Here is a 25,401-nt window from a genome sequence, read left to right on the forward strand (position 1 = left end):
TATTTGTGTAGGCAATATGCAAGATGATGTTTGGGTGTTTTGGGGGTGTTTTTTTCACACTTATCAAAATAATAGTTAGTTGAGCAGGCAGTCATTAGTGTATGGATATATATTTTATTTCTAAATTGTAGAGAAAATATTAAGTTGATGAGCAACATGAATATAAAAATACATCGGCTATTGGGTGTCAAACTGTGGTAAAGGGAAAACTAAAGTGATGAGCAACATGAATATAAAAATACATCGGCTATTGGGTGTCAAACTGTGGTAAAGGGAAAACTAAAGTGATGAGCAACATGAATATAAAAATACATCGGCTACTGGGTGTCAAACTGTGATAAAGGGAAAACTAAAGTGATGAGCTACATGAATATAAAAATACATTGGCTACTGGGTGTCAAACTGTGATAAAGGGAAAACTAAAGTGATGAGCTACATGAATATAAAAATACATTGGCTACTGGGTGTCAAACTGTGATAAAGGGAAAACTAAAGTGATGAGCAACATGAATATAAAAATACATCGGCTATTGGGTGTCAAACTGTGGTAAAGGGAAAACTAAAGTGATGAGCAACATGAATATAAAAATACATCGGCTATTGGGTGACAAATTATGGTAAAGGGAAAACTAAAGTGATGAGCAACATGAATATAAAAATTCAACAGTTAAATAAAAACACAGTGCAACGTCATGAACGTGTATTTGTGTAGGCAATATGCAAGATGATGTTTGGGTGTTTTTGGGGTGTTTTTTTTACACTTATCAAAATAATAGTTAGTTGAGCAGGCAGTCATTAGTGTATGGATATATATTTTATTTCTAAATTGTAGAGAAAATATTAAGTTGAATTTGAAAAAGATAAAAGTAAAACATTGTACAGTCCGTCAAATATAAGTCTTAAAATAATACGTTTGATAGCAGGGGTGGATCTAGACATTTGTGAAGGGGAGAGGGGTGTCACAGAATTGTAAAGGGGAGAGGGGTGTCACAGAATTGTAAAGGGGAGAGGGGTGTCACAGAATTGTAAAGGAGAGAGGGGTGTCACAGAATTGTAAAGGGGAGAGGAATGTCACAGAATTTTAACGGGGAGAGGGGTGTCACAGAATTGTAAAAGGAGCAATCTGAGTTTGTGCAAGGCAAATATGAGACACATTTTCAGGACAGTTTAATGTTAATAATAATAATAGTAATAGTAATAGTAATAATAATAATTATAATAATAAACATAATAATATAGACATGGCAGCTTTAAATATGTCAGCTTTAAAAGTAAAAAAATAAAATTTTGTTTTAATATTTTAAGCCAAACCACCAAAGTGAAATAATTGATTAAAAAAGCATGTTTCGGGGCGTGGCTCTGAGGGATTACATATCATGACCCACCTAACCCGTTGAGGCCAAATATTTTTTTTCTCTCTTTTTAAAAAAATTATTATTATTATTTTACAATGCAATATTTGGTTATTCATATAAAATATAGAGAAAATGGTTGGCTAGGTTAATTTTCACCCCCACCCCCACCCCCATGTCCAGACCACGGTACGGCCCTGTGTTTAATGGGAGCTGGTACAGGAAATAGGTACTGGGGAAAAAACATATTGTCTAGTTTGTTGCTGCATACGTTTGCATATATCAGCAAATATGCAGACTCTTCTTAAAAATAAAAAATTGTTTAACGACAGTCAAACCACTGGCCATCCAGAGACCGGACCTGGGACAGACATGCTCGAAACTTTAGTGGTATAGCAGCATGTAAATAAATATTGGAATTGAATAATAAAAAAAAGAGTTGTTTTTGTTTAACGACACCACTAGAACACATTGATTTATTATTCATCAAGTATTGGATGTCAAACATTTGGTAATTTTGACAAGTAGTTGTCAGAGAAAACCCGCTACATTTTTTTTCCCTAATACAGCAAGGGATCTTTTATATCCGCTTTCCCACAGACAGGAAAACACATACCATGGACTTTGACTGATTGGAACCTCAAAAAACCCCAATCAGTTGAATAATGGATCCACCGAGGTGGTTAGATCCTGTGACGCAGGCACCTCAAGCAAACACTCAACCGACTGAGCAAAATCCTGCCCCGAGTGGATCAAATGACACAGGTAACAAAACTGGTTGTCACTGGATTATTAAAGGGAGTTAATTTGTTAAACGCTTTACAAAACCAAAAGTGTGACCATTTTATGAATTATCGAAGTGGATGTAGCAATTTACGCGTGCGACTAGTTGTGGTTGAGGGCCCTCTTAGATTTACGTCTAACTTTACTCGTAACTTACGTTTACACTTCTTTGTGAAATGCTCTTCAGTCGTAGATTTACGTTTATGTACAAAACTATATAAAACGTACACAAATTTATTTTGTATTCCACTGCCCCCTTTCCTTTCTCCCCAGCTCAGAAGACAGAGTCGGAGGAAACTGACAGAAAGGGTCGAAACAGATTGAAATCGTGGGAGAAATTGGAAAGTTTTTTTATATTAAGATAATGAGAATGATATGCAGAGGGTGATAGATGAGAAAGATGAATGAATGTGTGAGCCAGCTTTGACGGGATTTGAACCACTGTCGTCAGCTTGATTGTCCAGCAGCTTATCCACTAGACCATGGAGCTCACTGATGTTTAGTGAAATTGGGTGCTGGCCTTTAATTAAGTTTGAGTAGATAAAGTCAAACACATGTTAAAGTGGAAAGGAATGTGCAGTGACATCTCAGCTGCAGACTGGGTGTGTGTGATATATCATTGTGACATATCTTTATGACATATCATTGTTACATGTCATCGTGACACATTGTTGTGACATATCATTGTGACATATCATTGTGGCATATCACTGTGACATCATTGTGACATACTGTTGTAACATATCATTGTGACATATTGTTGTGACATATCATTATGTCATATCGTTGTGACATAGTGTTGTGACATATCGTTGTGACATATCACTGTTACATCACTTTGTCTAAACAGTGAAAATAGTGGTGGGACGTAGCCCACAGAAAAAGAGCCCTGTCAGTGGGCCCATTGGGCTATTTCTCATTCCAACCTGTGCACAACAACTGGTATATCAAAGGTCTTGGTATGTGCTATCCTATCTATGGCATGGTGCATATAAAAGATCCCTTGCTACCAATGGAAAAATGTGGTGTGTTTTCTCTCTAAGAGAGTATATCAATATCAGTAAATGTGGTGTGTTTTCTCTCTAAGAGAGTATATCAGTATCAGTAAATGTGGTGTGTTTTCTCTCTAAGAGAGTATATCAGTATCAGTAAATGTGGTGTGTTTTCTCTCTAAGAGAGTATATCAGTATCAGTAAATGTGGTGTGTTTTCTCTCTAAGAGAGTATATCAGTATCAGTAAATGTGGTGTGTTTTCTCTCTAAGAGGTAGTACTAAACCAAATAACTTCCGGCTGGGTCAAAGTTCGAGGTGCACCGAACTTTTGATAGAGAAGTGAACACCACAAGTCCTGTGATTGGTTATAAATGTGAGTGTGTTGGTTGTAAAACAAATTAGTTTCATCTGGGCTAAAAATGTATGCAATTTTATTTCATCTAGTACCACTGTGTCAAGTAGACTTGTGCTTGGAACATGTATGGGGTACCTGTAAAAAAAAGTACTCAAATTTTGTGCGGAACTAGGGTAGTCATAGACGCTACCCGTTATCTCAGAAATGAGCAGCTTGACACCCACTTTTTTGTGATTCACTTTAAGGGTGATGGGTGGTAGTATTTATATCCGTGGCGTTTATGTCGATTGATACGTTGCAGGTAGGAGTTTTAGCCACATGTTACTATTGTCGTCTATGGGATTTGATTTGGTAGTATACACCCAAGAGAGTATATCAATATCAGTAAATGTGGTATGTTTTCTCTCTAAGAGAGTATATCAGTAAATGTGGTGTGTTTTCTCTCTAAGAGAGTATATCAATATCAGTAAATGTGGTGTGTTTTCTCTCTGAGAGTATATCAATACCAGTAAATGTGGTGTTTAAGAGAGTATATTAATATCAGTAAATGTGGTGTTTTTTCTCTGAGAGTATATCAGTAAATGTGGTGTGTTTTCTCTCTGAGAGTATATCAATATCGGTAAATATGGTGTTTTCTCTCTGAGAGTATATCAGTATCAGTAAATGTGGTGTGGTTTTTCTCTAAGAGAGTATATCAGTAAATGTGGTGTGTTTTCTCTCGGAGAGTATATCAGTAAATGTGGTGTGTTTTCTCTCTAAGAGAGTATATCAATATCAGTAAATGTGGTGTGTTTTCTCTCTCTGAGAGTATATCAGTATCGGTAAATGTTTCATATCCAATGTGTCCTCTATATAGTGGTGTCGTTAAAACAAACTTCAACTAAATAGTAAAAAAGGAAACAAGTCATCACCACATAGGATACTCTTATAGTAAAATCAGTCTATTTTGTTTAACAAAACCACTAGAGCACAATTAATCGTTGGCTGTTTCAAGTAGTTTTCAGTAATTCTGACTTCAGAGGAAACCTGCTACATTTTTCCATTAGCCGCAAGGGATCTTTTATATGTATCTTCCCACATAGAGGAAAGTGCATACCATGGACTTTGATATACCAGTTGTGGGACAGTGGTTGGGATGAGAAATAGCCCAGTCAAAGTGTGCCTGGGTCCACCGATTGGAGGGGGGGGGGGGGGGGGGGGCGGTGGATGAGTCAATCCCTCAAATGGAGAACCTGAGACAGGTGTCATACCAAATATCCTAATACAATTTCAACAATCAATATTTTATATGCACTTTCCCAAAGCCAGGACAGCAAATACTATCGCCTTTGTCATGGGTCACTGGTTGGAATGGGAAAACAAGTGGTCATTGAGAGGAGGATAGAGGGTCTACAGTTTGTTTTTTAAAATACTGGTGGTTGGATAGTAAGCTGGTCGGGAGATTAAAAGTTGTACAATAGTTCAAACTTGTATCCTCCACTTAGAATGCAGGTACAGCACCAGCTCAAAACATGGTGTACATGTTAAATGCAGAATAGAGATTTCTGTTTTGGCAGACAGTAGAAAAAAGAGAAACACATTAAACAAAGAATGTGGATCTGTGGGGATGGGGCGAGATGCAGCTCGGTGATCACTTGTTGTCCAGTTTTGGAAACAGCCCGGTCACTGCTGACAAGTGATCGATCCCAGTCATTGATCCCTTGTTGTCCAGGTTTGGAAACGGCCCGGTCACTGCTGACAAGTGATCGATCCCAGTAAATGATCACTTGTTGTCCAGTTTTGGAAACTGACCGGTCACTGCTGACAAGTGATCGATCCCAGTCAATGATCACTTGTTGTCCAGGTTTGGAAACGGCCCGGTCACTGCTGACAAGTGATCGATCCCAGTCATTGATCCCTTGTTGTCCAGGTTTGGAAACGGCCCGGTCACTGCTGACAAGTGATCGATCCCAGTCATTGATCACTTGTTGTCCAGGTTTTGAAACGGCCCGGTCACTGCTGACAAGTGATCGATCCCAGTCATTGATCCCTTGTTGTCCAGGTTTTGAAACGGCCCGGTCACTGCTGACAAGTGATCGATCCCAGTCATTGATCCCTTGTTGTCCAGGTTTTGAAACGGCCAGGTCACTGCTGACAAGTGATCGATCCCAGTCATTGATCCCTTGTTGTCCAGGTTTGGAAACGGCCCGGTCACTGCTGACAAGTGATCGATCCCAGTCATTGATCCCTTGTTGTCCAGGTTTGGAAACGGCCCGGTCACTGCTGACAAGTGATCGATCCCAGTCATTGATCCCTTGTTGTCCAGGTTTGGAAACGGCCCGGTCACTGCTGACAAGTGATCGATCGCAGTCATTGATCCCTTGTTGTCCAGGTTTGGAAACGGCCCGGTCACTGCTGACAAGTGATCGATCGCAGTCATTGATCCCTTGTTGTCCAGGTTTTGAAACGGCCCGGTCACTGCTGACAAGTGATCCATCCCAGTCATTGATCCCTTGTTGTCCAGGTTTTGAAACGGCCCGGTCACTGCTGACAAGTGATCGATCCCAGTCATTGATCCCTTGTTGTCCAGGTTTTGAAACGGCCCGGTCACTGCTGATCGATCCCCAGTCAATGATCACTTGTTGTCCAGGTTTTGAAACGGCCCGGTCACTGCTGACAAGTGATCGATCCCAGTCATTGATCCCTTGCTGTCCAGGTTTTGAAACGGCCCGGTCACTGCTGACAAGTGATCGATCCCAGTCATTGATCCCTTGTTGTCCAGGTTTTGAAACGGCCCGGTCACTGCTGACAAGTGATCGATCCCAGTCATTGATCCCTTGTTGTCCAGGTTTGGAAACGGCCCGGTCACTGCTGATAAGTGATCGATCCCAGTCATTGATCCCTTGTTGTCCAAGTTTTGAAATGGCCCGGTCACTGCTGACAAGTGATCCATCCCAATCATTGATCCCTTGTTGTCCAGGTTTTGAAACGGCCCGGTCACTGCTGACAAGTGATCAATCCCAGTCATTGATCCCTTGTTGTCCAGGTTTTGAAAAGGCCCGGTCACTGCTGACAAGTGATCGATCCCAGTCATTGATCCCTTGTTGTCCAGGTCTTGAAACGGCCCGGTCACTGCTGACAAGTGATAGATCCCAGTCATTGATCACTTGTTGTCCAGGTTTTAAAACGGCCCGGTAACTGCTGACAAGTGATCAATCGCAGTCATTGATCACTTGTTGTCCAGGTTTTGAAACGGCCCGGTCACTGCTGACAAGTGATCCATTCCAGTCATTGATCCCTTGTTGTCCAGGTTTTGAAACGGCCCGGTCACTGCTGACAAGTGATCGATCCCAGTCATTGATCCCTTGTTGTCCAGGTTTTGAAACGGCCCGGTCACTGCTGCGATCCCAGTCAATGATCACTTGTTGTCCAGGTTTTGAAACGGCCCGGTCACTGCTGACAAGTGATCGATCCCAGTCATTGATCCCTTGCTGTCCAGGTTTTGAAACGGCCCGGTCACTGCTGACAAGTGATCGATCCCAGTCATTGATCCCTTGTTGTCCAGGTTTTGAAATGGCCCGGTCACTGCTGACAAGTGATCGATCCCAGTCATTGATCCCTTGTTGTCCAGGTTTGGAAACGGCCCGGTCACTGCTGATAAGTGATCGATCCCAGTCATTGATCCCTTGTTGTCCAAGTTTTGAAATGGCCCGGTCACTGCTGACAAGTGATCCATCCCAGTCATTGATCCCTTGTTGTCCAGGTTTTGAAACGGCCCGGTCACTGCTGACAAGTGATCGATCCCAGTCATTGATCCCTTGTTGTCCAGGTTTTGAAACGGCCCGGTCACTGCTGCGATCCCAGTCATTGATCACTTGTTGTCCAGGTTTGGAAACGGCCCGGTCACTGCTGACAAGTGATCGATCCCAGTCATTGATCACTTGTTCTCCAGGTTTGGAAACGGCCCGGTCACTGCTGACAAGTGATCGATCCCAGTCATTGATCACTTGTTGTCCAGGTTTGGAAACGGCCCGGTCACTGCTGACAAGTGATCGATCCCAGTCATTGATCCCTTGTTGTCCAGGTTTGGAAACGGCCCGGTCACTGCTGACAAGTGATCGATCCCAGTCATTGATCCCTTGTTGTCCAGGTTTGGAAACGGCCCGGTCACTGCTGACAAGTGATCGATCCCAGTCATTGATCCCTTGTTGTCCAGGTTTGGAAACGGCCCGGTCACTGCTGACAAGTGATCGATCCCAGTCATTGATCCCTTGTTGTCCAGGTTTGGAAACGGCCCGGTCACTGCTGACAAGTGATCGATCCCAGTCATTGATCACTTGTTGTCCAGGTTTTGAAACGGCCCGGTCACTGCTGACAAGTGATCGATCCCAGTCATTGATCCCTTGTTGTCCAGGTTTTGAAACGGCCCGGTCACTGCTGACAAGTGATCGATCCCAGTCATTGATCCCTTGTTGTCCAGGTTTTGAAACGGCCCGGTCACTGCTGACAAGTGATCGATCCCAGTCATTGATCCCTTGTTGTCCAGGTTTGGAAACGGCCCGGTCACTGCTGACAAGTGATCGATCGCAGTCATTGATCCCTTGTTGTCCAGGTTTTGAAACGGCCCGGTCACTGCTGACAAGTGATCGATCCCAGTCATTGATCCCTTGTTGTCCAGGTTTTGAAACGGCCCGGTCACTGCTGACAAGTGATCGATCCCAGTCATTGATCCCTTGTTGTCCAGGTTTTGAAACGGCCCGGTCACTGCTGACAAGTGATCGATCCCAGTCATTGATCCCTTGTTGTCCAGGTTTGGAAACGGCCCGGTCACTGCTGACAAGTGATCGATCCCAGTCATTGATCCCTTGTTGTCCAGGTTTGGAAACGGCCCGGTCACTGCTGACAAGTGATCGATCCCAGTCATTGATCCCTTGTTGTCCAGGTTTGGAAACGGCCCGGTCACTGCTGACAAGTGATCGATCGCAGTCATTGATCCCTTGTTGTCCAGGTTTGGAAACGGCCCGGTCACTGCTGACAAGTGATCGATCGCAGTCATTGATCACTTGTTGTCCAGGTTTTGAAACGGCCCGGTCACTGCTGACAAGTGATCAATCCCAGTCATTGATCCCTTGTTGTCCAGGTTTTGAAACGGCCCGGTCACTGCTGACAAGTGATCCATCCCAGTCATTGATCCCTTGTTGTCCAGGTTTGGAAACGGCCCGGTCACTGCTGACAAGTGATCGATCCCAGTCATTGATCACTTGTTGTCCAGGTTTGGAAACGGCCCGGTCACTGCTGACAAGTGATCGATCCCAGTCATTGATCCCTTGTTGTCCAGGTTTGGAAACGGCCCGGTCACTGCTGACAAGTGATCGATCCCAGTCATTGATCCCTTGTTGTCCAGGTTTGGAAACGGCCCGGTCACTGCTGACAAGTGATCGATCCCAGTCATTGATCCCTTGTTGTCCAGGTTTGGAAACGGCCCGGTCACTGCTGACAAGTGATCGATCCCAGTCATTGATCCCTTGTTGTCCAGGTTTGGAAACGGCCCGGTCACTGCTGACAAGTGATCGATCCCAGTCATTGATCACTTGTTGTCCAGGTTTTGAAACGGCCCGGTCACTGCTGACAAGTGATCAATCCCAGTCATTGATCCCTTGTTGTCCAGGTTTTGAAACGGCCCGGTCACTGCTGACAAGTGATCCATCCCAGTCATTGATCCCTTGTTGTCCAGGTTTTGAAACGGCCCGGTCACTGCTGACAAGTGATCGATCCCAGTCATTGATCCCTTGTTGTCCAGGTTTTGAAACGGCCCGGTCACTGCTGACAAGTGATCGATCCCAGTCATTGATCCCTTGTTGTCCAGGTTTTGAAACGGCCCGGTCACTGCTGACAAGTGATCGATCCCAGTCATTGATCCCTTGTTGTCCAGGTTTTGAAACGGCCCGGTCACTGCTGACAAGTGATCGGTCATTGATCCGTTGTCAGGTTTTGAAACGGCCCGGTGCTGACAAGTGATCGATCCCAGTCATTGATCACTTGTTGTCCAGGTTTTAAAACGGCCCGGTCACTGCTGACAAGTGATCGATCCCAGTCATTGATCACTTGTTGTCCAGGTTTTGAAACGGCCCGGTCACTGCTGACAAGTGATCCATCCCAGTCATTGATCCCTTGTTGTCCAGGTTTTGAAACGGCCCGGTCACTGCTGACAAGTGATCGATCCCAGTCATTGATCCCTTGTTGTCCAGGTTTTGAAACGGCCCGGTCACTGCTGCGATCCCAGTCAATGATCACTTGTTGTCCAGGTTTTGAAACGGCCCGGTCACTGCTGACAAGTGATCGATCCCAGTCATTGATCCCTTGTTGTCCAGGTTTTGAAACGGCCCGGTCACTGCTGACAAGTGATCGATCCCAGTCATTGATCCCTTGTTGTCCAGGTTTTGAAACGGCCCGGTCACTGCTGACAAGTGATCGATCCCAGTCATTGATCCCTTGTTGTCCAGGTTTTGAAACGGCCCGGTCACTGCTGACAAGTGATCGATCCCAGTCATTGATCACTTGTTGTCCAGGTTTTAAAACGGCCCGGTAACTGCTGACAAGTGATCGATCGCAGTCATTGATCACTTGTTGTCCAGGTTTTGAAACGGCCCGGTCACTGCTGACAAGTGATCGATCCCAGTCATTGATCCCTTGTTGTCCAGGTTTTGAAACGGCCCGGTCACTGCTGACAAGTGATCGATCCCAGTCATTGATCCCTTGTTGTCCAGGTTTTGAAACGGCCCGGTCACTGCTGACAAGTGATCGATCCCAGTCATTGATCCCTTGTTGTCCAGGTTTGGAAACGGCCCGGTCACTGCTGACAAGTGATCGATCCCAGTCATTGATCCCTTGTTGTCCAGGTTTGGAAACGGCCCGGTCACTGCTGACAAGTGATCGATCCCAGTCATTGATCCCTTGTTGTCCAGGTTTGGAAACGGCCCGGTCACTGCTGACAAGTGATCGATCCCAGTCATTGATCCCTTGTTGTCCAGGTTTGGAAACGGCCCGGTCACTGCTGACAAGTGATCGATCGCAGTCATTGATCACTTGTTGTCCAGGTTTTGAAACGGCCCGGTCACTGCTGACAAGTGATCGATCCCAGTCATTGATCCCTTGTTGTCCAGGTTTTGAAACGGCCCGGTCACTGCTGACAAGTGATCGATCCCAGTCATTGATCCCTTGTTGTCCAGGTTTGGAAACGGCCCGGTCACTGCTGACAAGTGATCGATCCCAGTCATTGATCACTTGTTGTCCAGGTTTGGAAACGGCCCGGTCACTGCTGACAAGTGATCGATCCCAGTCATTGATCCCTTGTTGTCCAGGTTTGGAAACGGCCCGGTCACTGCTGACAAGTGATCGATCCCAGTCATTGATCCCTTGTTGTCCAGGTTTGGAAACGGCCCGGTCACTGCTGACAAGTGATCGATCCCAGTCATTGATCCCTTGTTGTCCAGGTTTGGAAACGGCCCGGTCACTGCTGACAAGTGATCGATCCCAGTCATTGATCCCTTGTTGTCCAGGTTTGGAAACGGCCCGGTCACTGCTGACAAGTGATCGATCCCAGTCATTGATCACTTGTTGTCCAGGTTTTGAAACGGCCCGGTCACTGCTGACAAGTGATCGATCCCAGTCATTGATCCCTTGTTGTCCAGGTTTTGAAACGGCCCGGTCACTGCTGACAAGTGATCGATCCCAGTCATTGATCCCTTGTTGTCCAGGTTTTGAAACGGCCCGGTCACTGCTGACAAGTGATCGATCCCAGTCATTGATCCCTTGTTGTCCAGGTTTTGAAACGGCCCGGTCACTGCTGACAAGTGATCGATCCCAGTCATTGATCCCTTGTTGTCCAGGTTTTGAAAAGGCCCGGTCACTGCTGACAAGTGATCGATCCCAGTCATTGATCCCTTGTTGTCCAGGTCTTGAAACGGCCCGGTCACTGCTGACAAGTGATAGATCCCAGTCATTGATCACTTGTTGTCCAGGTTTTAAAACGGCCCGGTAACTGCTGACAAGTGATCAATCGCAGTCATTGATCACTTGTTGTCCAGGTTTTGAAACGGCCCGGTCACTGCTGACAAGTGATCCATCCCAGTCATTGATCGCTTGTTGTCCAGGTTTTGAAACGGCCCGGTCACTGCTGACAAGTGATCGATCCCAGTCATTGATCCCTTGTTGTCCAGGTTTTGAAACGGCCCGGTCACTGCTGCGATCCCAGTCATTGATCACTTGTTGTCCAGGTTTTGAAACGGCCCGGTCACTGCTGACAAGTGATCGATCCCAGTCATTGATCCCTTGTTGTCCAGGTTTTGAAACGGCCCGGTCACTGCTGACAAGTGATCGATCCCAGTCATTGATCCCTTGTTGTCCAGGTTTGGAAACGGCCCGGTCACTGCTGACAAGTGATCGATCCCAGTCATTGATCCCTTGTTGTCCAGGTTTGGAAACGGCCCGGTCACTGCTGACAAGTGATCGATCCCAGTCATTGATCCCTTGTTGTCCAGGTTTGGAAACGGCCCGGTCACTGCTGACAAGTGATCGATCGCAGTCATTGATCCCTTGTTGTCCAGGTTTGGAAACGGCCCGGTCACTGCTGACAAGTGATCGATCGCAGTCATTGATCACTTGTTGTCCAGGTTTTGAAACGGCCCGGTCACTGCTGACAAGTGATCGATCCCAGTCATTGATCCCTTGTTGTCCAGGTTTTGAAACGGCCCGGTCACTGCTGACAAGTGATCGATCCCAGTCATTGATCACTTGTTGTCCAGGTTTGGAAACGGCCCGGTCACTGCTGACAAGTGATCGATCCCAGTCATTGATCCCTTGTTGTCCAGGTTTGGAAACGGCCCGGTCACTGCTGACAAGTGATCGATCCCAGTCATTGATCCCTTGTTGTCCAGGTTTTGAAACGGCCCGGTCACTGCTGACAAGTGATCGATCCCAGTCATTGATCCCTTGTTGTCCAGGTTTGGAAACGGCCCGGTCACTGCTGACAAGTGATCGATCCCAGTCATTGATCCCTTGTTGTCCAGGTTTTGAAACGGCCCGGTCACTGCTGACAAGTGATCGATCCCAGTCATTGATCCCTTGTTGTCCAGGTTTGGAAACGGCCCGGTCACTGCTGACAAGTGATCGATCCCAGTCATTGATCCCTTGTTGTCCAGGTTTGGAAACGGCCCGGTCACTGCTGACAAGTGATCGATCCCAGTCATTGATCACTTGTTGTCCAGGTTTGGAAACGGCCCGGTCACTGCTGACAAGTGATCGATCCCAGTCATTGATCCCTTGTTGTCCAGGTTTTGAAACGGCCCGGTCACTGCTGACAAGTGATCGATCCCAGTCATTGATCCCTTGTTGTCCAGGTTTTGAAACGGCCCGGTCACTGCTGACAAGTGATCGATCCCAGTCATTGATCCCTTGTTGTCCAGGTTTTGAAACGGCCCGGTCACTGCTGACAAGTGATCGATCCCAGTCATTGATCACTTGTTGTCCAGGTTTTGAAACGGCCCGGTCACTGCTGACAAGTGATCGATCCCAGTCATTGATCCCTTGTTGTCCAGGTCTTGAAACGGCCCGGTCACTGCTGACAAGTGATCGATCCCAGTCATTGATCACTTGTTGTCCAGGTTTTAAAACGGCCCGGTAACTGCTGACAAGTGATCAATCGCAGTCATTGATCACTTGTTGTCCAGGTTTTGAAACGGCCCGGTCACTGCTGACAAGTGATCCATTCCAGTCATTGATCGCTTGTTGTCCAGGTTTTGAAACGGCCCGGTCACTGCTGACAAGTGATCGATCCCAGTCATTGATCCCTTGTTGTCCAGGTTTTGAAACGGCCCGGTCACTGCTGCGATCCCAGTCAATGATCACTTGTTGTCCAGGTTTTGAAACGGCCCGGTCACTGCTGACAAGTGATCGATCCCAGTCATTGATCCCTTGTTGTCCAGGTTTGGAAACGGCCCGGTCACTGCTGACAAGTGATCGATCCCAGTCATTGATCCCTTGTTGTCCAGGTTTGGAAACGGCCCGGTCACTGCTGACAAGTGATTGATCCCAGTCATTGATCCCTTGTTGTCCAGGTTTGGAAATGGCCCGGTCACTGCTGACAAGTGATCGATCGCAGTCATTGATCCCTTGTTGTCCAGGTTTGGAAACGGCCCGGTCACTGCTGACAAGTGATCGATCGCAGTCATTGATCACTTGTTGTCCAGGTTTTGAAACAGCCCGGTCACTGCTGACAAGTGATCAATCCCAGTCATTGATCCCTTGTTGTCCAGGTTTTGAAACGGCCCGGTCACTGCTGACAAGTGATCGATCCCAGTCATTGATCACTTGTTGTCCAGGTTTGGAAACGGCCCGGTCACTGCTGACAAGTGATCGATCCCAGTCATTGATCCCTTGTTGTCCAGGTTTGGAAACGGCCCGGTCACTGCTGACAAGTGATCGATCGCAGTCATTGATCCCTTGTTGTCCAGGTTTTGAAACGGCCCGGTCACTGCTGACAAGTGATCGATCCCAGTCATTGATCCCTTGCTGTCCAGGTTTTGAAAGGGCCCGGTCACTGCTGACAAGTGATCGATCCCAGTCATTGATCCCTTGCTGTCCAGGTTTTGAAAGGGCCCGGTCACTGCTGACAAGTGATCGATCCCAGTCATTGAACCCTTGCTGTCCAGGTTTGGAAACGGCCCGGTCACTGCTGACAAGTGATCGATCCCAGTCATTGAACCCTTGTTGTCCAGGTTTGGAAACGGCCCGGTCACTGCTGACAAGTGATCGATCCCAGTCATTGATCACTTGCTGTCCAGGTTTGGAAACGGCCCGGTCACTGCTGACAAGTGATCGATCCCAGTCATTGATCACTTGCTGTCCAGGTTTTGAAATGGCCCGGTCACTGCTGACAAGTGATCGATCCCAGTCATTGATCCCTTGTTGTCCAGGTTTGGAAACGGCCCGGTCACTGCTGACAAGTGATCGATCCCAGTCAGTAATCACTTGTTGTCCAGGTTTTGAAAGGGCCCGGTCACTGCTGACAAGTGATCGATCCCAGTCAGTGATCACTTGTTGTCCAGGTTTTGAAATGGCCCGGTCACTGCTGACAAGTGATCGATCCCAGTCATTGATCACTTGTTGTCCAGGTTTTGAAACGGCCCGGTCACTGCTGACAAGTGATCGATCCCAGTCATTGATCCCTTGTTGTCCAGGTTTGGAAACGGCCCGGTCACTGCTGACAAGTGATCGATCCCAGTCAGTGATCACTTGTTGTCCAGGTTTTGAAAGGGCCCGGTCACTGCTGACAAGTGATCGATCCCAGTCAGTGATCACTTGTTGTCCAGGTTTTGAAATGGCCCGGTCACTTCTGACAAGTGATCGATGCCAGTCATTGATCACTTGCTGTCTAGGTTTTGAAACAGCCCGGTCACTGCTGACAAGTGATCGATCCCAGTCAATGAGCATAGTGCACTATTTTTCAGTCAGTGTACCACGACTGGTATATCAAAGACTGTGGCATGTACTCTCCTGTCTATAGGAAAGTGCATTTAAAAGATCTCTTTCTACTAAGGAAACATGTAGCGGGTTTCCTCTCTAAGACTATATGTCAAAATTAGCATGTTTAACATCCAATAACTAATAATTAATTAATCATTGTTCTCTATTAAACAAACAAACAAAGAAGCAAACAAAAACAGAAAGAAAGAAAGATGTTTTAACCAACCACTGAAGTTTCTTGTACTCTTCGACAAAGTTTTGCACAGAGCGTAGACTGGCAAGGTCAAGGTGAAGTGTGTGTACAGTGGCCTGCTGGTGCTCTGCGATGATTCTCTTGCGACACCGTTCGGCTGAGCCTAAATCTCGACACGCCAGGGTTACCGTGGCTCCGTGTAACGCCAGTGACCGGGCTGTTTCAAAACCTGGAAAACAAACAGTTCCGACATGCCATGGTTACCGTGGCTCCGTGTAACGCCAGTGACCAAGCCGTTTCAAAACCTGGAAAACAAACAGTTCCGACACGCCATGGTTACTGTGGCTCCTTGTAACGCCAGTGACTGGGCCATTTCAAAACCTGGAAAACAAACAGTTCCGACATGCCATGGTTACCGTGGCTCCGTGTAACACCAGTGACTGGGCCATTTCAAAACCTGGAAAACAAACAGTTCCGACATGCCATGGTTACCGTGGCTCCATGTAATGCCAGTGACCGAGCTGTTTCAAAACCTGGAAAATAAACAGTTCTGACACGCCATGGTTACCGTGGCTACGTGTAATGTCAGTGACTGGGCCATTTCAAAACCTGGAAAACAAACAGTTCCGACATGCCATGGTTACCTTAAAAAAACAAAAAACCCATTAAAACTATTAAATAAAAAAAGAAACAAAAGATATTTTAAGGTCGTAACCTTCTGACTACTGCAGGCGAGATATCTCGCCCGACGTCACGCCAGTCGACATACTGTATACTGTATACATAGTGTTTAACTGTCTGACTACTGCAGGCAAGATATCTCGCCTGACATCACACCAGTCGACATACTGTACACTATATACAGTGCATTTCCACAATTCATATTTCCCACTGTTTTGAACACGACACTAAGCGGAAGCGATTTGGTAACAGGAAATAAAAGACAAGTCAGCTTCCTGTTTCTTTAGATTTTGTTTTTTCAATGGAATATACCTTGGAATTTTGAGTTGAAAAACTTGGTTTTTGGCCAGTATTTTCGCTTGTTAACAATGGCGGCAAGTCCCAGTCATTTTCAGGGATCGATAGTTGATTATGATAGTTAATTTGATAATAAATTTGGATCGTTTTACCAACAATGAAAATCACCAAATATTGGGATATGAATCATATTTGGGGGGTTTTAATTGTGGTCAGAAAACCACTGTTATTGGAAATAATGGACATAAATACTGGACAGGTGGCCACAAATGCCCATAAGTAAATGCAACTTTTTAGATTTTTTGCCTGATTTTAATGAACATCAACCGATCTAAAATATAATAAAAATGTAAAAAATCCACGAAAATAATACTTACCGATTCAAATATGAACTTTATTTTATGTATTTATAATTACAAACTTTCCAAATTTATACGATTTACTGTATTCTGATTGGCTGACGTCACTAAAAAACCCAAACGTTATCCTTCCATAAACCTCATAAAAACACGTCATCACGGAAGACACTGTATTGGATGTTTGTTTAGTGATACATCAAACACTGTTTAACTGTCAGCTATAACATTACAGTATTGGATGTTTGTTTAGTGATACATGAAACACTGTTTAACTGTCAGCTATAACATTACAGTATTGGATGTTTGTTTAGTGATACATCAAACACTGTTTAACTGTCAGCTATAACATTACAGTATTGGATGTTTGTTTAGTGATACATCAAACACTGTTTAACTGTCAGCTATAACATTACAGTATTGGATGTTTGTTTAGTGATACATCTGTCAAACACTGTTTAACTGTCAGCTATAACATTACATTACAGTATTGGATGTTTGTTTAGTGATACATCAAACACTGTTTAACTGTCAGCTATAACATTACAGTATTGGATGTTTGTTTAGTGATACATCAAACAACTGTTATAACATTACAGTATTGGATGTTTGTTTAGTGATACATTAAACACTGTTTAACTGTCAGGACAGTATTGGATGTTTGTTTAGTGATACATCAAACACTGTTTAACTGTCAGCTATAACATTACAGTATTGGATGTTTGTTTAGTGATACATCAAACACTGTTTAACTGTCAGCTATAACATTACAGTATTGGATGTTTGTTTAGTGATACATGAAACACTGTTTAACTGTCAGCTATAACATTACAGTATTGGATGTTTGTTTAGTGATACATCAAACACTGTTTAACTGTCAGCTATAACATTATTGTATTGGATGTTTGTTTAGTGATACATCAAACACTGTTTAACTGTCAGCTATAACATTACAGTATTGGATGTTTGTTTAGTGATACATCAAACACTGTTTAACTGTCAGCTATAACATTACAGTATTGGATGTTTGTTTAGTGATACATCAAACACTGTTTAACTGTCAGCTATAACATTACAGTATTGGATGTTTGTTTAGTGATACATGAAACACTGTTTAACTGTCAGCTATAACATTACAGTATTGGATGTTTGTTTAGTGATACATCAAACGCTGTTTAACTGTCAGCTATAAGTACATTACAGTATTGGATGTTTGTTTAGTGATACATCAAACACTGTTTAACTGTCAGCTATAACATTACAGTATTGGATGTTTGTTTAGTGATACATCAAACACTGTTTAACTGTCAGCTATAACATTACAGTATTGGATGTTTGTTTAGTGATACATCAAACAACTGTTATAACTGTCAGCTATAACATTACAGTATTGGATGTTTGTTTAGTGATACATCAAACACTGTTTAACTGTCAGCTATAACATTACAGTATTGGATGTTTGTTTAGTGATACATCAAACACTGTTTAACTGTCAGCTATAACATTACAGTATTGGATGTTTGTTTAGTGATACATCAAACACTGTTTAACTGTCAGCTATAACATTACAGTATTGGATGTTTGTTTAGTGATACATCAAACACTGTTTAACTGTCAGCTATAACATTACAGTATTGGATGTTTGTTTAGTGATACATCAAACACTGTTTAACTGTCAGCTATAACATTACAGTATTGGATGTTTGTTTAGTGATACATCAAACACTGTTTAACTGTCAGCTATAACATTACAGTATTGGATGTTTGTTTAGTGATACATCAAACACTGTTTAACTGTCAGCTATAACATTACAGTATTGGATGTTTGTTTAGTGATACATCAAACACTGTTTAACTGTCAGCTATAACATTACAGTATTGGATGTTTGTTTAGTGATACATCAAACACTGTTTAACTGTCAGCTATAACATTACAGTATTGGATGTTTGTTTGGTGATACATCAAACACTGTTTAACTGTCACCAAACACTGTTTAACTGTCACCTATAACATTACAGTATTGGATGTTTGTTTGGTGATACATCAAACACTGTTTAACTGTCAGCTATAACATTACAGTATTGGATGTTTGTTTAGTGATACATCAAACACTGTTTAACTGTCAGCTATAACATTACAGTATTGGATGTTTGTTTAGTGATACATCAAACACTGTTTAACTGTCAGCTATAACATTACAGTATTGGATGTTTGTTTAGTGATACATCAAACACTGTTTAACTGTCAGCTATAACATTACAGTATTGGATGTTTGTTTAGTGATACATCAAACACTGTTTAACTGTCAGCTATAACATTACAGTATTGGATGTTTGTTTAGTGATACATCAAACACTGTTTAACTGTCAGCTATAACATTACAGTATTGGATGTTTGTTTAGTGATACATCAAACACTGTTTAACTGTCAGCTATAACATTACAGTATTGGATGTTTGTTTAGTGATACATCAAACACTGTTTAACTGTCAGCTATAACATTACAGTATTGGATGTTTGTTTAGTGATACATCAAACACTGTTTAACTGTCAGCTATAACATTACTGTATTGGATGTTTGTTTAGTGATACATCAACACACTGTTTATAACATTACAGTATTGGATGTTTGTTTAGTGATACATAAACACTGTTTAACTGTCAGCTATAACATTACAGTATTGGATGTTTGTTTAGTGATACATCAAACACTGTTTAACTGTCAGCTATAACATTACAGTATTGGATGTTTGTTTAGTGATACATCAAACACTGTTTAACTGTCAGCTATAACATTACAGTATTGGATGTTTGTTTAGTGATACATCAAACACTGTTTAACTGTCAGCTATAACATTACAGTATTGGATGTTTGTTTAGTGATACATCAAACACTGTTTAACTGTCAGCTATAACATTACAGTATTGGATGTTTGTTTAGTGATACATCAAACACTGTTTAACTGTCAGCTATAACATTACAGTATTGGATGTTTGTTTAGTGATGATACATCAAACAGCTATAACACTGTTTAACTGTCAGCTATAACATTACAGTATTGGATGTTTGTTTAGTGATACATCAAACACTGTTTAACTGTCAGCTATAACATTACAGTATTGGATGTTTGTTTAGTGATACATCAAACACTGTTTAACTGTCAGCTATAACATTACAGTATTGGATGTTTGTTTAGTGATACATCAAACACTGTTTAACTGTCAGCTATAACATTACAGTATTGGATGTTTGTTTAGTGATACATCAAACACTGTTTAACTGTCAGCTATAACATTACAGTATTGGATGTTTGTTTAGTGATACATCAAACACTGTTTAACTGTCAGCTATAACATTACAGTATTGGATGTTTGTTTAGTGATACATCAAACACTGTTTAACTGTCAGCTATAACATTACAGTATTGGATGTTTGTTTAGTGATACATCAAACACTGTTTAACTGTCAGCTATAACATTACAGTATTGGATGTTTGTTTAGTGATACATCAAACACTGTTTAACTGTCAGCTATAACATTACAGTATTGGATGTTTGTTTAGTGATACATCAAACACTGTTTAACTGTCAGCTATAACATTACAGTATTGGATGTTTGTTTAGTGATACATCAAACACTGTTTAACTGTCAGCTATAACATTACAGTATTGGATGTTTGTTTAGTGATACATCAAACACTGTTTAACTGTCAGCTATAACATTACAGTATTGGATGTTTGTTTAGTGATACATCAAACACTGTTTAACATTACAGTATTGGATGTTTGTTTAGTGATACTGTCAGCTATAACATTACAGTATTGGATGTTTGTTTAGTGATACATCAAACACTGTTTAACTGTCAGCTATAACATTACAGTATTGGATGTTTGTTTAGTGATACATCAAACACTGTTTAACTGTCAGCTATAACATTACAGTATTGGATGTTTGTTTAGTGATACATCAAACACTGTTTAACTGTCAGCTATAACATTACAGTATTGGATGTTTGTTTAGTGATACATCAAACACTGTTTAACTGTCAGCTATAACATTACAGTATTGGATGTTTGTTTATGATTTGTTTAACTGTCAGCTATAACATTACAGTATTGGATGTTTGTTTAGTGATACATCAAACACTGTTTAACTGTCAGCTATAACATTACAGTATTGGATGTTTGTTTAGTGATACATCAAACACTGTTTAACTGTCAGCTATAACATTACAGTATTGGATGTTTGTTTAGTGATACATCAAACACTGTTTAACTGTCAGCTATAACATTACAGTATTGGATGTTTGTTTAGTGATACATCAAACACTGTTTAACTGTCAGCTATAACATTACAGTATTGGATGTTTGTTTAGTGATACATCAAACACTGTTTAACTGTCAGCTATAACATTACAGTATTGTATTGGATGTTTGGATTTTGTTTAGTGATACATGAAACACTGTTTAACTGTCAGCTATAACATTACAGTATTGGATGTTTGTTTAGTGATACATGAAACACTGTTTAACTGTCAGCTATAACATTACAGTATTGGATGTTTGTTTAGTGATACATCAAACACTGTTTAACTGTCAGCTATAACATTACAGTATTGGATGTTTGTTTAGTGATACATGAAACACTGTTTAACTGTCAGCTATAACATTACAGTATTGGATGTTTGTTTAGTGATACATCAAACACTGTTTAACTGTCAGCTATAACATTACAGTATTGGATGTTTGTTTAGTGATACATCAAACACTGTTTAACTGTCAGCTATAACATTACAGTATTGGATGTTTGTTTAGTGATACATCAAACACTGTTTAACTGTCAGCTATAACATTACAGTATTGGATGTTTGTTTAGTGATACATCAAACACTGTTTAACTGTCAGCTATAACATTACAGTATTGGATGTTTGTTTAGTGATACATCAAACACTGTTTAACTGTCAGCTATAACATTACAGTATTGGATGTTTGTTTAGTGATACATCAAACACTGTTTAACTGTCAGCTATAACATTACAGTATTGGATGTTTGTTTAGTGATACATCAAACACTGTTTAACTGTCAGCTATAACATTACAGTATTGGATGTTTGTTTAGTGATACATCAAACAAACACTGTTTAACTGTCAGCTATAACATTACTGTATAACATTACTGTATTGGATGTTTGTTTAGTGATACATCAAACACTGTTTAACTGTCAGCTATAACATTACAGTATTGGATGTTTGTTTAGTGATACATCAAACACTGTTTAACTGTCAGCTATAACATTACAGTATTGGATTTGTTTAGTGATACATCAAACACTGTTTAACTGTCAGCTATAACATTACAGTATTGGATGTTTGTTTAGTGATACATCAAACACTGTTTAACTGTCAGCTATAACATTACATATACATCAAACACTGTTTAACTGTATTGGATGTTTTGTTTAGTGATACATCTAAACACTGTTTAACTGTCAGCTATAACATTACAGTATTGGATGTTTGTTTAGTGATACATCAAACACTGTTTAACTGTCAGCTATAACATTACAGTATTGGATGTTTGTTTAGTGATACATCAAACACTGTTTAACTGTCAGCTATAACATTACAGTATTGGATGTTTGTTTAGTGATACATCAAACACTGTTTAACTGTCAGCTATAACATTACAGTATTGGATGTTTGTTTAGTGATACATCAAACACTGTTTAACTGTCAGCTATAACATTACAGTATTGGATGTTTGTTTAGTGATACATCAAACACTGTTTAACTGTCAGCTATAACATTACAGTATTGGATGTTTGTTTAGTGATACATCAAACACTGTTTAACTGTCAGCTATAACATTACAGTATTGGATGTTTGTTTAGTGATACATCAAACACTGTTTAACTGTCAGCTATAACATTACAGTATTGGATGTTTGTTTAGTGATACATCAAACACTGTTTAACTGTCAGCTATAACATTACAGTATTGGATGTTTGTTTAGTGATACATGAAACACTGTTTAACTGTCAGCTATAACATTACAGTATTGGATGTTTGTTTAGTGATACATGAAACACTGTTTAACTGTCAGCTATAACATTACAGTATTGGATGTTTGTTTAGTGATACATGAAACACTGTTTAACTGTCAGCTATAACATTACAGTATTGGATGTTTGTTTAGTGATACATGAAACACTGTTTAACTGTCAGCTATAACATTACAGTATTGGATGTTTGTTTAGTGATACATGTCAGCTATAAACATGAAACACTGTTTAACTGTCAGCTATAACATTACAGTTTGGATGTTTGTTTAGTGATACATGTTTAACTGTCAGCTATAACATTACAGTATTGGATGTTTGTTTAGTGATACATCAAACACTGTTTAACTGTCAGCTATAACATTACTGTATTGGATGTTTGTTTAGTGATACATCAAACACTGTTTAACTGTCAGCTATAACATTACAGTATTGGATGTTTGTTTAGTGATACATCAAACACTGTTTAACTGTCAGCTATAACATTACAGTATTGGATGTTTGTTTAGTGATACATGAAACACTGTTTAACTGTCAGCTATAACATTACAGTATTGGATGTTTGTTTAGTGATACATGAAACACTGTTTAACTGTCAGCTATAACATTACAGTATTGGATGTTTGTTTAGTGATACATGAAACACTGTTTAACTGTCAGCTATAACATTACAGTATTGGATGTTTGTTTAGACATTATTTCTGTCAATCTTTTCCATTCTGTTGATCATACAATTGTTATTGCTTTGTTTTTAGTCATTGTTATTGTTTGAATTTGCGACTTACTGATAAAAAAACATCAACTTTCAAATTTCACTTCTGACCCCAATCGTCCTTCAAGATCTTTGGTGGTCATAAAACCTACTGTAATACTGAACTACTAGTTGTAATGTTTGCCCAATTAATTCACTATTATCATATAACCATTCCCCACAGCTAATATGCCTTACAATTTTGGCAATTGTAAATTCTTATTAGAGTTCTCCTGCTGTTTTTGAAGAGTATATATATAAATATATATATATATATATTAGTAGAGTCCAGATGTGACAAAACACACCTTAACCCCCAAAAAAATTACTTGAATTTTTTTTTAATTGTTTCTGGTACTCTTGGACATAGGGATTAACATATAAATTTTTTTATCAAAATCGGACTACCAAAAAGCTGTTAAAACTGGGTCAAATCCAAGATGGCCGTTTCTGATTTCACACTCAGTAAAATTAAATCAAATTAAATTAAATGACTATTCAGACCAGCCAAATGTTTAACAAATAAGTAAAACTCATTTGGTTTTCAAGTAATGATTCTATATTGTAAGTGCATAATCTTTCTATTACGTCAGTGACTTAATAATTCAAAAATTCAAAATGGCCACTGTGGTTCATGGATGCAATAGGAACCATTTACTTTGGTTGCTTATGTAATCCCATGGGAATTAGGTGATAAAAACAAAGTAAAGTAAAGTTTGTTTTATTTAACGACGCCACTGGAGCACATTGATTTTTTATCTTATTATCGGCTATTGGACATCAAACATAGGTCATTCTGACACTGTTTCTTAGAGGAAACCTGCTGTCACCACATAGGCTACTCTTTTATGACAGGCAGCAAGGGATCTTTTATTTGCACTTCCCACAGGCAGGATAGCACAAACCATGGCCTTTGTTGAACCAGTTATGTATCACTAGTAGGTGCAAGTGGTTTTACACCTACCCACCGAGCCTTGCGGAGCACTCACTCAAGGTTTGGAGTTGGTATCTGGATTAAAAATCCCATGGCTTGACTGGGATCCGAACCCAGTACCTACCAGCCTGTAGATCGATGGCCTAACCACGACGCTGGTCGTGATAAAAACAAACTACTAATTTAAGATGTATTTGGGCATTAAGGAAACCCAATATAACAAAAACATTCCTGAATTTCATTTGAATGGCCATAGAGAAACAAAATGGCTGCCAACCTACATTGACACTACATGGAAATTTAAATGCATATATACTTAGTAATTGGCTAAGTAACATTTATAGTATAAAAGTGCAAAATGTGATACTAACATGCCACTTTGCATGCAATTGGGAGTAAAACTTGATATACATGTAGGACCAACCTGGCTATGACCCCCAATGGCCAGGTGATGTCACAATTCAATATGGCCTCCAACTGACTATTATTTTGTTTATATTACATTTAAAAGTGCATGCTATAAAATATTAGCTCCAATGACATTTCAGACAATATTATTACTATTTACGTGTTGTTGTACGTTATATATTAAAGGGACATACCCAAGTTATTAAACACTAACGCATATTTTTGACTATTATAACCGTTTTTGATAACTTAAATCACACTTTACTTAGATTTTATTGTTAATTATTAATTTCCGTACATTCGAAGTGTTTTTGGTCATCCTGGTGTTTTTAATATCACAAAATGCATTTCTCATATTTTTAAAAACGCATGTGCATCTGAGAACAATTATGGAGTCGAGTTTTAGTCTATTTTTAGAGGGTATTTCACCATTTCACAGTCACAGACTCATGTTTCACTCCATTTTATCCAAATGTGTTACACATTTGTAGATGAACTAAACTTAGTGTTAATTTTCATGGGTTAAAACTAGGGTATGCCCCTTTAATCTTTTTCTTTTTTTAAATATGAATATACTGATCACAAAAGAAATGCATCTAATCACAAATTCAAGACCAGATGCAAGCCTTTCTCGGGTAATGATGAGGAACAATTAACAATTTCTGACCTGAGATGTAAAATGAAACCATTGTTATGCTGTAAAGATTCTCTTCCATGTGGACATTACTACCATAGC

The 25,401-nt window shown here is 40.9% G+C and overlaps 1 protein-coding gene across 1 annotated transcript in view; it reads right to left on the reverse strand.

Moving 5' to 3' along the window:
• LOC121388337 (WW domain-containing oxidoreductase-like) overlaps window positions 1-25,401 on the reverse strand; it is a 55,840-nt gene that overhangs the window by 13,430 nt on the left and 17,009 nt on the right. The window contains exon 5 of the mRNA XM_041519636.1: window positions 15,212-15,437. Coding sequence (XP_041375570.1) covers window positions 15,212-15,437 — 226 coding nt within the window. The remainder of the gene's footprint in view (window positions 1-15,211; window positions 15,438-25,401) is intronic.

Source organism: Gigantopelta aegis, chromosome 14 (assembly GCF_016097555.1).
Source record: "Gigantopelta aegis isolate Gae_Host chromosome 14, Gae_host_genome, whole genome shotgun sequence".
Taxonomy (NCBI): Eukaryota; Metazoa; Mollusca; class Gastropoda; order Neomphalida; family Peltospiridae; genus Gigantopelta; species Gigantopelta aegis.